The 13,139-nt window shown below is 46.7% G+C and overlaps 1 protein-coding gene across 2 annotated transcripts in view; it reads right to left on the bottom strand.

The window, feature by feature from the left end:
• Positions 1–579: 579 nt before the first annotated feature.
• TNFRSF19 (TNF receptor superfamily member 19) overlaps positions 580–13,139 on the bottom strand; it is a 96,547-nt gene continuing 83,987 nt past the window's right edge. For both annotated transcript variants that reach the window (XM_069601676.1, XM_069601677.1), the window contains exons 6-10: positions 10,956–11,120; positions 10,376–10,501; positions 7,180–7,282; positions 5,688–6,093; positions 580–3,681 (exon numbers count right to left, since the gene is read on the bottom strand). In XM_069601676.1, coding sequence (XP_069457777.1) covers positions 3,649–3,681; positions 5,688–6,093; positions 7,180–7,282; positions 10,376–10,501; positions 10,956–11,120 — 833 coding nt within the window. In that variant the 3' untranslated portion in view covers positions 580–3,648. The remainder of the gene's footprint in view (positions 3,682–5,687; positions 6,094–7,179; positions 7,283–10,375; positions 10,502–10,955; positions 11,121–13,139) is intronic.

Below are 13,139 nucleotides of genomic sequence, written 5' to 3' on the forward strand. Positions count from 1 at the left end.
CACCTTGCTGCATGCCTGAAACTAACACAACATTGTAAATCAACTCTAAGATAAAAATTAAATTTAAAAAGTGAATAATCCATGTTTTGCTCAGGAAGTCTAAAGTCCTCTCAAAATCTAGGAGCAACTTTCAAAGCTTTACTGAGGGGAGGAAGAGGGGGCTGAGAAAGGAGAAGGGAAGGAACCAAGAGGAAAGAGGCTCTGAGGTGACCACTGCTGCCCCAGGGCAGCCCCTCTTCCCCCAGCCCCACTGACCTCCAAAGAGGATGAATGGAGAATTTCTTCTTCAGACCTGCCCACTTGGTGTAACAAAACGAAGGACCAAAAAGAGAGATCATGATAAAATCACACCAAAGCCTCTCAGATAACTTAGAACATTTTTTAGTAGCTTGACCCGCCTCATGCCTGAGAGATGTAACCAGGTCACTGGGGAGGATTCTAAGTCCTCAGAGGTCAGAGGTCCGGAGAGGGGTCGTGGGGAGGACACGATCTTAGTGAGACCCTCCATGGGGAGCAGGAGGGGAAACACAGCTGCATTCACACCATCCATCATTTTCTCACCCGATGTGTTGACAGGAATACAAGGTAACAATTTTATTCACAAATAAAAAAAGGTCTTACAAAACTAGTTGTGTAAGAAAACCAACATTTACAAATTCATAAATTCCAGTATGCAAAATAGTCAAGATGAGGTCTAAATGGATGCAAGCCAACTGCCTTAAAGCAATGATGGGATTTTTTTCCTTTTCTATTTTTTTTTTCTTTTTTTTTATTTATTAGCACAGACAACAGTGCTTGACCTAGGTAACAGCAACATGAACACTTTATCTAAAGTAGAAAAATCTATATTGGAAAAATATATTCCATATACACAAAATCAGAAAATCCATGCCTTTCTGTGGTTGCTGTCCAATCCTCATCTCATCCTTGTTGGTGAGTTTCTGTGGTGCAGAAAGTAGCGAGGATTCGCACGCCCAGTCCTGTTATCACCTGATGCTGATTTCCTGGCATGCCGGCAGCTGATTTTATCTGAGTGCTGCCAATATTCCAATGATATGAGATGCCAGCTGGACTGTCCTTTCCAGTGTTTACAAAGAGCACAGGATATAACATCATTGTCTGTTCCCATAGTACGTGGTGGGACAATGTCTTCATCTTGATTAAAATAACCCAGGATTTTTTCAAATGTTGTATCAAATAAAATCCATTTGTAACCCTAATTTTCTCTACTGGGCTTCCCTGGTGGCTCAGCCGTAAAGAATCTGCCTGCCAATGCAGAAGACGCAGGTTCAATCCTTCGGCTGGGAAGATCCCCTGGAGCAGGAAATAGCAACCCACTCCAGTATTCTTGCCTGGAGAATCCCCATGGATAGAGAAGCCTGGTGGACTATAGTCTATGGGGTCACAAGGAGTCAGACACGACTTAGCAACTAAACAACAACAACAATATCTCTATTTTTCAAAAGTGATGTTTCCAGATTTGGAGCCAGAGCCTCTTTTCCATCAATCTTAGCTTTCTCCTCCAAGTGCTTGCCTTTGACATTAATGAGGGCTCTACATATGGAAGATATACTCTGGTTAGAAAAAAGGAAGGCAGCCCGGGCCCACCCTGTTGTAACAAAAGTGATTGGATTGCAGACTACAGCACATGTGACTTAAGCTGAAATCTGCATTTTCCTGGCCCTCTTGTGCTCAGATTCTAAATACTTTGCATGAGTTTCCTAAAGGCACATCTCAGAAGAGCTGGTGCATGCCAGAGCTTAAGAATCATTGGTTTAGACTAAAAAAAAAAAAAAAAAAAAAAGGAACAGAAAAAGTCGGTTAACTCTGGCTGGGCACCGGGTAGACAGGAAAGGCTATGCGTTACCGTGAGACGCTCTAATTTCCTATTTCAGTCCAAGGAACGGAGGTCACACACACAACACACCAAACCCAGGTGAGCTTGTGTCTTTGCAGGGAGCCTGAGCTGTGGATGGAGGAAGATGAGGGGGACACCTTGTGAGAGCTCATGAATGCAAGAGAGAAAAGCACCAGGTAATTATGAGAGAAGTAACAATGTCCTGGGAAAGGCAGAGTTCTAATGCTCACTTCAAACTTCTTGTTTTTGGCCGTATCGTGTGGCTTGTGGGATGTTAGTTCCCTGACCAGGGATTGAACCCAGACCCTTGGTGATGAACGTGCTGAATCCTAACCACTGGACCACTGGCAATTGCCTCCAGTGCTCACATGGAAGGTCAGGAGAAGACGCTGATTTCGGAGGAGCAACTCAGAAACAAAATATGTGAGCATTCTCTAAAGCATGGGTGTTTGAAGATTTATGACTTTTTTAAGGGCAAATGGAACAAAGCTAATAGACATCACTTAAAAGGCAACAGCCGGGACTGATTATGAACGTGGTAGGAAAAGAAAGAAATCCTGCTCAAATAAATCCTCTCCAGCGTGCAGAGATGAAGAGCTAAGGAGCCATCCCCTGGTTCACGACTGAGCTGGGTTTCTGTCTTAGCTGTAGAGCAAATTCTAGCACGTCAACACCAAGGTGGCGGGGGTGGATCGCCTTTGTAGAAGCACTGGACTCTTCAATCCAGCGTCGCTGGGCTGCAGTGGAAACTGCTGTGCTGACGAAGCTTAGGAGATTGGAGGGAGCCCTGTAACGTGCTGATCAGATGACACGACGGCAGTTACAATCTGTCCACCTCGCTGTGCTTATTCTCCTGGTCCTAATATGCAGAGTCGTCTCCTAAGACTACTCACCTGGCATCGTGTTTCAGGAGCATGGACACACCATGTGCTGGCATTTCTAGAGCCTTTATTATAAAACACGATGCAAACAAAAGATTATTATAAATACCGCTTTTCTATAGAAGAGAAAATCTGGATCTTTTGAGCTTAGTCCCAGGGACAGAAGTAACAAATGCTTCCATATCAGTGGATTTTCGAGGAAATCTGCTAATCTAGGATGAGGATTAAGGAGCTTTTAACTCGGGGGAGGGGTTGGGTAGCCCTTTCCCAACCACGTTCGCTAACTTAGGCCCCTCCTGTCACTAACTCAGCTGGGGTTGATGAGACAGTGGCTGATGGAGAAGTGTCGATTCTGTAAGACTTGATCTCTTCTGATTCCCAGGTCACCATCTGAAGAGCCAAGACTCAGGCAGGCCATGGGAGGTCCATTCTAACCTCCCACGCTGATTATTCAGATGATGAAAAGGTGACCTCCAGTACATAGAAACACTCACCTGTGAACCCATCCTACGTAAAAACTAGGTAACTGATCTGACATTGACTTTTAGTAGGAGATGCGAAATTATTTCCAGAGAGTGTGAATGAAAAGTTATACTCTGGGCCTTCAGTCTCGTCAAACCACCACATCCACCGTGAAAAGAAGCATGACCGTTTCTGCTTCTCGTTATACCCCGAAGCTCGGAGGCTGCAAACCCGGCCCACTGTGCCTCTGAAGTTGGCCTCCCGCTCAGATGCTCCTTGTGCGGAAAAGATGCAAAGCTTGGAGGCTCCATTCCTCGAGGTTTCGGCTCATGGTGGGCCTGGCTCAGAAGCTTTACATGACATCAGGTCAGTTCAGACTCACTTTTTCCCCAGAAGCCATGAAAGTCCAGACGGCAGCGAGTCCACATGTAGGCTCTGCTGGACACTTCACTGAAGAAAGAAGCAAGTCCTTTCGTCCCCCTGAAATGGTGACACAAGGAGTGCTCTGAACACAGCACCTGAGGAACTGGGGCCCTACACTGCGACTGTGAAGGTGGGCGGCGCTTCACTTTTTCCTAACGGTGCGCGTGAATTCAACGACACATGAACAGGAAGATCCTGTTACGGCATCCTAATATCAGGCACCCACGTACTCTGGGAATAAAAATAAAGACTTCCTAACAACCCACTCACTCCATCTGGGCAAACAGCCCTTAGATGAAAATGAACCCCAAGAAACTATATCAATGGGCAGTTCTTCTGCTGATTTTCAACCTGTCAAACATTTCAAGCCTGGTTCTGCGTCGCACTTCTTTAAAGCAACTATGGGCAAAGATTTTAGGATTCTTTATACCTTCTGTGATGCTATTGGAGAAAGCTTAGAAAGAGTTTGGGAAGGAGACTTCTCTCATAAATGACCTCCATGGAACACTCATACATGTCACAGGGCAAACATCATTGGCAGGGAGCAGCCTTTAGGTGTGACCCTGTCACAAAAGGGCAGTGATCCGACTTTGGGAGGGGCTGAGGTCTGGTCACTGCATATTATCATACGTGCGTGAAACCCTCATTTCTGCAGTCACTTTTTATCAACTTACTACTGATTTGGCGTTGATGACATATCAGATACATCTACAGTAAATTTTTTTTCACAAGTCTAAGCAGATTATCTCGAAATAGAAATTTCTGAGGTTCTCTCAATAATAAGATAGTTTTGTCAAATAAGTTGGTCAACTGATACGATAATACCAACCATGTAAATGCTACTATGGAAGGCAAATTATACTTAGTTGGCCAATAGAGAGAGAGAGGAAAAAAAGAGGATTTAATAGATTGAGAAACTAGAACCCAGGTCATCTCATCTCTTTTCTACCATTCCTCCCACATTTCAGGCTGACATTTAAAATGTTTGTTAAAAAACACCACCCACAAAAGCTTTTCCTATAATCGAACAAGCTATTTCATTCCCCAAACGTCTTTGCAAGTGATGTCTCAACATCTTAGTCCTCTTCCCTTCTGGAGAGGTGTGTTGAGGGAAAATTTGGCTAAATTTGAGTCACACAGACTAAGGAAGCTGCTCACTCCTACCTGCTTTATCCTGAACCATAACTACATGGAGAAAGAGACAGCAACCCACTCCAGGATTCTTGCCTGGAGAATCCCATGGACAGAGGAGCCTGGCGAACTACAGTCCATGGGGTTGCAAGAGTCAGACACGACTGAGCGACTATACCACCACCACCATAACTATCACTGTCAGACTCTGGGGGGCTTAAACCATCCACAAGAAGACTACTGCGTAAAAATACATTTTGGGGAACAAATGCATCACAGGTTAGAAATCTGATATATATATATATATATATTTTTTTTTTTTTAATTTCTTGCTTACTTAGTTGTGTCCAACTCTTTTTGACTCTGTGGGCTGTGGCTGTCCAGGCTCCTCTGTCCATGGGACTCTCCAGGCAACAATACTGGAATGGGTTGCCATTTCCTCTCCCAGGGGATCTTTCTAACTCAGGGATCAAACCCACATCTCCTGCACCGGTTGGTGGATTCTTTACCACATGAACAGCCAACTGGGACATGCCAGGATGTACTTGGCAATAAATCAAATCAGCACACTGCACGCTTTTAACTTATACAATGTTATATGTCAATTCTATCTCCATAAAGCTGGGGGAAAAGAGTAAATAGAGGTTAAAATATAAATGAGTGTCTGGGTAGGAATTTAAAGTTTCATTGAAAATAAAAGAGAAATAAATTATTTTCAAAGGGGTGGGATTGTTAGTACAAAAAAAAAAAAAAGCAACTCCTGAAATTTAATGTAAACATACTTTCCTATAACACACAAGAAGGTATGAAGGATGTAAAGACCTTCTCCCCAGGGTCCCCCACATTTTCTGGGGTCAGAGCTTGGTTCTCTCTTGGCATTCCTGAGTCAGTACTGCACCCATCCTGAGATTCACCATTGGGGGCGGCCTCACCTGGGCGGGTGGCTGTGTGGTCAGGTGTGGGGCATCTCCTCGCCCCTGATCCAGCTGGTTTCCAGCAGTGAGCACGACCCGAGCCCGCACAAGCTCCGGCAGCATGTCGCTGAGTCTCGACAAATCAGTAGTGTCTGTAAAGGTTTCCGGATGAGCTAGAACTGGCCCCGCTCCACCGACCAGACCCCGATGGCTGTCTGAGTCCAGGGAAGCCAAGCTTGTGCTCTCTGGGTCTAGAGAGTGAGTGTCTTCTCCAGGGAGCTCAGGGCAGGAGTCGCAGGAGGAGACGTCGTCACCACCACCGGGATTCTGCATCAGAGGCCAGGCGTCTGAGAACTCACCACAGAGGGACCTTGACAGGGACCCGAAGAAAGTGGGTATGGCCTCCCCCGCTGGACCTGTGTTTCTGGACACATGTTCGAAATTGTATAAGTACTCTATCGGGAGAAAAACGTCCTATAAAGCAACACTCCAGCTATGCTTTCAAGTTTTCTAGGTGAAAGAAACTCATTGGAAAAGACCCTGATGCTGGGAAAAACTGGGGGCAAGAAGAAAAGGGGACAACAGAGGATGAGATGTTGGATGGCATCACCAACTCAATGGACATGAGTTTGAGTAAACTCCAGGAGATGGTGAAGGACAGGGAAGCCTGGCGTGCTGTAGTCCATGGGGTCTCAAAGAGTCAGACACGACTGAGCGACTGAACAACAAAGTGAAATAAACAACATTTTATTAAGTCAGAATTCTCGTGCTTCCTTTTTTATAAACTTGCTTCAGTACAATAAGTTAAATTACTCCATTTACTATAAAATTGAATTTCTATACCTACTTCTTCTAATCAACATGTGTTGATCGCTCAGTCATGTCCAATTCTTTGTGACCCTGAGGAGTGCAGCCTACCAGGATCTGCTGTCTATGGAGTTTTCCAGGCAAGAATACTGGAGAGGGTTGCCATTTCCTTATATTTGTACTTAATCCAACGTCTGAAATATGGAGTGTCCTAGGTCTTCACTGAGTTTGACTACTATTCTGAAATTCTCTGGGTATGTGGCATACTAAAAATTACTTAGAGATGACAAAAGTGTTACAAATCATGAATATAAGACAAAAATAAAATTAGCAGGATATACAGTATAAAGAATGTTACATTGGCTCTAAGTAACCCTGAGAGACTTAATTCTTTCCAAAGTTCCCACTCTCTTAAATGTCTAGAATGTCATTAATACTACTAAGAAAGTGATGTTCCCATAGTTTTACATGAAATGAAAATAAGTAGGATGTATATTTGCACAAGGGAGTATGAAATTATATTGATTAAAAACACGACTTTGGGACTTCCCTGGTGGTCTACTGGCTAGAGCTCCGAGCTCCCAATGCCGGAGGCCCGGGTTTGATCCCTGACCAGGGAATCAGATCCCATGTGCTGCAATTAAGACCCAGTGCTGCCAAGCAATTAAATGAAGAAATATTTTAGAAAGACCCACCCACTTACCTGTCCTGAAGGGCAGCCTTGCAGTGCCCCCGACAACCAGGAGCGTCCCGGCTGATGCCGCAGGCCCCACCGCAGCAGCGTGACGGGACGAGGTGGACAGGCCCTAGGAGAGTCGGAGGGCTTGTCACCTTGCTTCAACACTGCACCTGGACATTTAGCTGTTCCCCTTTGGGTGATTTCTGAGGGGGATGGGCCATGAGGTTTAATTTTTTTCTCTTTTCTCTTAAAAAAATGATGAACCACTGCTATGAAGGACCTGGAGTTGGACAGCTGGAGGGTGGTCCCCAGGGGCTGGAGGTAGGAAGATGGGGGTTTCCTGTGTGGGGTCAGGACAGCGTTCTGGGGATGGTGGTGGTGAACGTGCTTAATGTCCCCGAACTGCTTCCTGGGAAACGGTTAAAACGGTAAACTTAATGTGACGTCAATTTCACTGCAATGAAAATAATATTGAAAAGGCACGAAGAGGGGGGAAATGAAATGAGTCTTTCATACATGGCTGACGAGGGCAGGAAGGACAGTGTTTCTGCGAGCAGGCAGGGCGATGCTGGGCAGGACACGAATGCCCACAGCCTTTAACTCAACACATATTCACACTCTGCTTTTCACTGCTAGGAACGTAGCTTAAGAAATGACTACGTGCATACAGCTTTACTAACTACTCTGGTCACTGAAGCAGTATGTATACTAGTTTTGGTTATGAAGACAATACACGTTCATTGAAGACAAACTTTAAAAATAGAGAGACTAGATCAGAAATTGAAAAATAAATCTTTCCCAACTCTATACACTGCAAAACACTGTCCACATTTCTGAATAGCCTTCTAGACTCCTCTCTCTATGCATCCAGACATATGTAAATCTGATTTTATAAACCATAAACACAGTAAAGCATACTGACGAATGCAGACGCATACATATTAAATATACAGAGAAAGGTTTGAGGAAATCACATATTAATACACAAACGTACACACATCCAAAGATTCCATGATGGATTATTTTCTTTTATCAAAAGGAAAGGAAGATGATGAAACCATTTCCCTTTTAAAAATGAAAGCTAGCCACTGAGATGCAGCAACAAGCCATGCTGAGAGGGCTGGCCGCCTGGCCTGCAGCCGGTTCTATCTGGAAGCAGTCCTGGTCTCACGAGGCCATGATCGTGGGGACGCGCCTGGATCCACCGCCAATCATTTCAGCAAGCCACCCTCACTGTGGGACATTTCAATTTTATTCAAAGAAAGGCACCGCCATTCCCTGTAGAAATGGCTGGTTCTAGCGCTCCAGCTGGAAAATACAAGATGAGCCTGGAACTTCTTTCTGAGCCAGAAAATAAGACAGAAGCTAAAAGGATAACAAAGCTATGTCCAAATGACGCCTGAGCAGGGTGAAGGGACTCCCTCTGGCCAAACCTGGGAAAATCTGAGCCTCAAAATAAATAATGATCAAAAAGGACCGTCACCCCTTTATCAGGGACACTGCGTCCACAGTAATTAAAGGAAAGAATAAATGGGGAAGAAGGGAAGTTTTTGCTTACCTAGGAAGTCAACTAATAAATGCAGATAGTAATGGTCAGCGGAGATAGAACTGTGCTTAAAAATGCCTTATTTCCCATATCAAATGTTAGACTGAAAAGCTGAACCCTTCGATGTCTTGAAATGAAAGATCGGACAGTTCTGAGAGGGCCAGACACTGAATTGGGAAACACTGAACCTCATGGATGGTTACAGGAGACGACACACTGCTAGGTGCCGTGTCCACAGGTGCGGGGGACACACAGGTGAGGATGGAGTGGGCAGAGGGCAGGCTTCTGGAAGGGCTGCGGCCACCCTGATTATGCCCTGCAGAGGAGGTGAGGTCGTGGGGGTGGGGCAAGAAGTTAAGCATAAGTTAGTATTCCTTTGCTGACCTTTGCCCATGTTAGAAACCTTAGTCCACCTGAATTACAGGCAGACCTGGCTGTATCGTGCCTGACAATTATTGCTTTTTCCCAAAGTGCAGGTCATTGGCAGCCCCGTGTCTCACAATCTAGGGGCACTATTTTTCCTCCAGCGTCTGCTCACTCTGTGTCTCTGTGTCCCATTTTGGTAATTCTCACAGTATTTCGATCTTTTTCATTATTATTATATTTGTTATGATGGTCTGTGCTCAGGGGACCTTGATGTGACTATTGTAGTATGACTCACTGAAGGCTCAGATGATGGTTAGCATTTTTCAGCAATAAATTATTTTTAAATTAAGGTTTATATGTTATTTTTTAGGACACGATGCTATTGCACACTTAATATACTACCATATAGCATAAAGATAATGTTATATGCACCGGGGAACCCAGAATGTCCCGTGACTCACTTTATTGCAATATTCTCCTTATTGCAATGGTCTGGAACCGAACCCCAGTTTCTCCGGGGTCTGCCTGGACTTCCCTGAACTTCCATCTCTGTCAATTATCCCAGACGCAACACTGGTTTGTGGAAAACCCTGTCACAGGTCTCCCTCCTCCCTCTTCTGTAAGACATCCAGGGCTTCCCTGGTGGGTCAGTGGTAAAGAATTGCCTGTCAATGCAGGAGAGATGGGTTTGATCCCTGGTCTGGGAAGATCCCACATGCCACAGAGCAACTAAGCCCGTGCGCCCCAACTACTAAGCTTGTGCTCTAGAGCCTGGGGGCCCCAACTTCTGAAGCCCATGAGCCCTAGTGTCGTTGCTTCATAACAAGAGGAAGCCACTGCAATGAGAAGCCCTCACACCACAAAGAGAGTAACCCTCGCTTGCCACAACCAGGGAAAAGCCCACGCAGCAACCAAGACCCAGCACAGCCAAAAATAAATAAATAAACTAGTTAAAAGGAAAAGAAACCCAGAAAGACACTAAGACAGCCATGTGCAGCTTCACTTTGAACCCACCAGACAAGAAAGGAGACAGACAACCCTACTCTACAAAAGGTTCACGTTACTTTAAATCAATTGACACCGAAATGAAGGCGAACTTGTTTTAAAAGTTACTGAGAAATCCTAGAATTTTAATGAGATGCTTCTTTTCTATTTGATGTTAATACTTAAAAGAGGCACAACACCCCAAACCTCTGGGGATGAGGGAGAATGACTGAACTCAATTAGCTTTAACTGGGAAACAGAGCAGGAGCGCTCTTTGCAGCCTCGGGGCCTGCGTTCCTAGTGGACCCCAAGCTCTGAACTTACCGCGGGCCTGGGCCGAGTCCCGCAGGCACTGACAGCAGGCGCGGGGCGCAGGGGCGCCGGGCCGGGGTCTGTCGAAACAGGACAGCTCAGAGCTGTTGCACCGCAGGTCCTGGGCCCTCAGGGACCCTGTGGAGGCCGAGAACCCGGTCAGCGAGGCAAGTTCCCCAGGGGAAGCCCAGGAACACCACAGTGCGACCAGAACCACCCCGGCTTCTGCAGTTTGGGAGGAAAGGACAGCTGCGGTTCACATTTAAAAATACTTCTTACGAAAAGGCAGAGAAACAAAACAATCGGTCAAGAAAGCTCGAGATGGGGGGTCCTTGTGTTGCCAGAACTTAGAACGCACTGTGTTTCTGTGGAGGGTGGGGGTGGCCCTGCCTCCTCAGGCCCCGGTGAAGTGATGCCGCCCCTCGGCCGCACCCTCGGCGCCTCCCCTGGGAGGCCTAGTTGCACATGCTCTCTGTCCCCGTGGCCGCAGCCTGACGCTCCTCTCAGGTCCTCGCTGGACACTCAGAGGACAGTGATGATGATCAACACCCTTGGGCAGGATGCCAAGACACAGCAAGTGCTCAGGACTCACAGCTCGGCTTCTTCTCCACGAACTGCCGCTTACAGTAGATGACGCAGAGGACGAGCAGGGCCAGCAGCACGGTGGCCAGGGCGCTGCAGATGACGGCCGCCAGGGCCGTGTCCCGCGGGCTGGAGGCCGTGGACGGGATCCTCACCAGGTTGACCTTGCTGGTACCTGAAAACCACGGGGACAGAATTCTAACATCACCACCACCCAGGAGACTCGGACACGCACACTGCACGCGGGGTCCCCTGCAGAGGCCTTCGTGCGACATCGGGGTGAGGAGGGAAGGTGTGCAAGGCGGCTCACACACTCCCTCCACCCGGGACATGGCTGGAATATCGCACTTCCACCTGCAGCTCTCCTTTGTTTCCACAGCAGCAACCACGTGCCACCCCGACACACACGTCCTCAGGCCCACCGGACCAGACCGTCTGCCAGATGGGGGTCTGTCACCGTGTTCTGTCTCCCCGGCACCCAGCAGCGTAGGGCACAGAGCAAGCATTTAATATTCTGCAAATTGGAATCAGTTTTAAGCAGGCTGAACTGAGGTGTGCTCTGGAAGGCAACTTTTGGGGCAAACAAGGAACTGGATTATTTACAACCTCATCGTGGGCCCCCACATTCTGAGACAGTGAACGTTCTTATTGTTACTCTATTTTAACACTGTTGCTGTTACAGTACTGAACAACACCTACGGTTTGGAGAAAAAAAAACCTAACACCACCATGACCTCACACTGGCAACACATCTCCGTCTGGACGGAGCCCGTTTGGAGGGCCCGTTCGCCCGCACGACTGCCGCTGACCGTGATGGACTCGGCAGCTGTAGAGACGCCAGGCTGCTACCAGCATCTGAGCTGCGAGGCACTAGAGCCCACCTGGAACACCTGGGGCTTTCGCCCTGTCCCCGGCCACACAGGAGCACCCCATCCTAACCCCTAAAGTCTCCACTGTGGCCAGGTTTCCTCTGGCCACGACCCCCGAGGCCAGAGCCACAGAGAAACATCAGGGTCGAGTTACTGAACCATAAAAACACGACAGCCAGAACAAGAACAAGAACGGTCACTGGGAATGTTGAGTCCTGGTGTATCCGGGCTCCATGACTCTGGGCCACCCTGATACACGTTTCTCATTGTTCCTGGGAAAGGCACAAATACCATATGGCTCGGACCTGGATGAATAAGAATTATAATCCAATCATACCTTTTACAGGATATTTGTTGGTAAACATGTTTAATACTCATAAAAATATTGCTTCTAGTTATGCAGACATAATGTCATAATCAAACAGCACGCATTAGATGTTCACCACACAGCAAATTACAAAGATCATACCTCGGACCTGATAGAGATGAAACCTAAATCCGAAACAGCCTCTATAAGTGGGAAAATCCACGGGAGGATGTATGAACATAAACAAACACAGCTGTGTAAACAGTGACAAATAAACACATGAATAGAAATTTATGTCTAACGCAAGTAAAAGTGTGGGCTTCAATGAATGGTAAGTAACTTGGGAAACTTGAGTATTGCTTATTGCAACCAAACCGTGAGGTTGATTCATGTTTGTGAGAAAATGGTGTACTTCAGAGTGAGACTGGGCCCTGTAGCTTAAATTTTCCATCAAGTAACCAACCTCCAGTCAACACTAGGCTTTGGCCAATCTGTCATCAGAATGAGACAGCTTAAGAACTAGACCCTGGCCTTCAGATTCTCTCTGGGGCACCACCTGTCCAGTTATTGTTCAGTCACTAAGTCGTGTCCGACTCTGTGACCCCATGGACTGCAGTGCACCGGGCCTCCCAGTCCTCCACTATCTCCCGGAGTTTGCTCAAACTCATGCCCATTGTGAATTAACCAAAGAAGCCAGAAAAGTCAGCCAGGCTCCTCTGTCCACGGGATTCTCCAGGCAAGAATACTGGAGTGGGTTTCCGTGCCCTCCTCCAGGGGATCTTCCCAAATCAGGGATCGAACCCTCATCTCTAACGTCTCCTGCACTGGCAGGCAGGTTTCTTACTACTGGCGCCACCTGGGAAGCCCAGAGTCAGACACGACTAAACAATTTGAGCACTCCCTAAAACCACACAGGGGGATAGAAAAAATGACGAGATCATTTAGAGATCTGCTAACAACAGGAGACCTTGAATATTTTTGGTAGAAAGTCATCCAAATTACCATCAACGTTATCACA

Source organism: Ovis canadensis, chromosome 10, assembly GCF_042477335.2.
Source record: "Ovis canadensis isolate MfBH-ARS-UI-01 breed Bighorn chromosome 10, ARS-UI_OviCan_v2, whole genome shotgun sequence".
Lineage (NCBI taxonomy): Eukaryota > Metazoa > Chordata > Mammalia > Artiodactyla > Bovidae > Ovis > Ovis canadensis.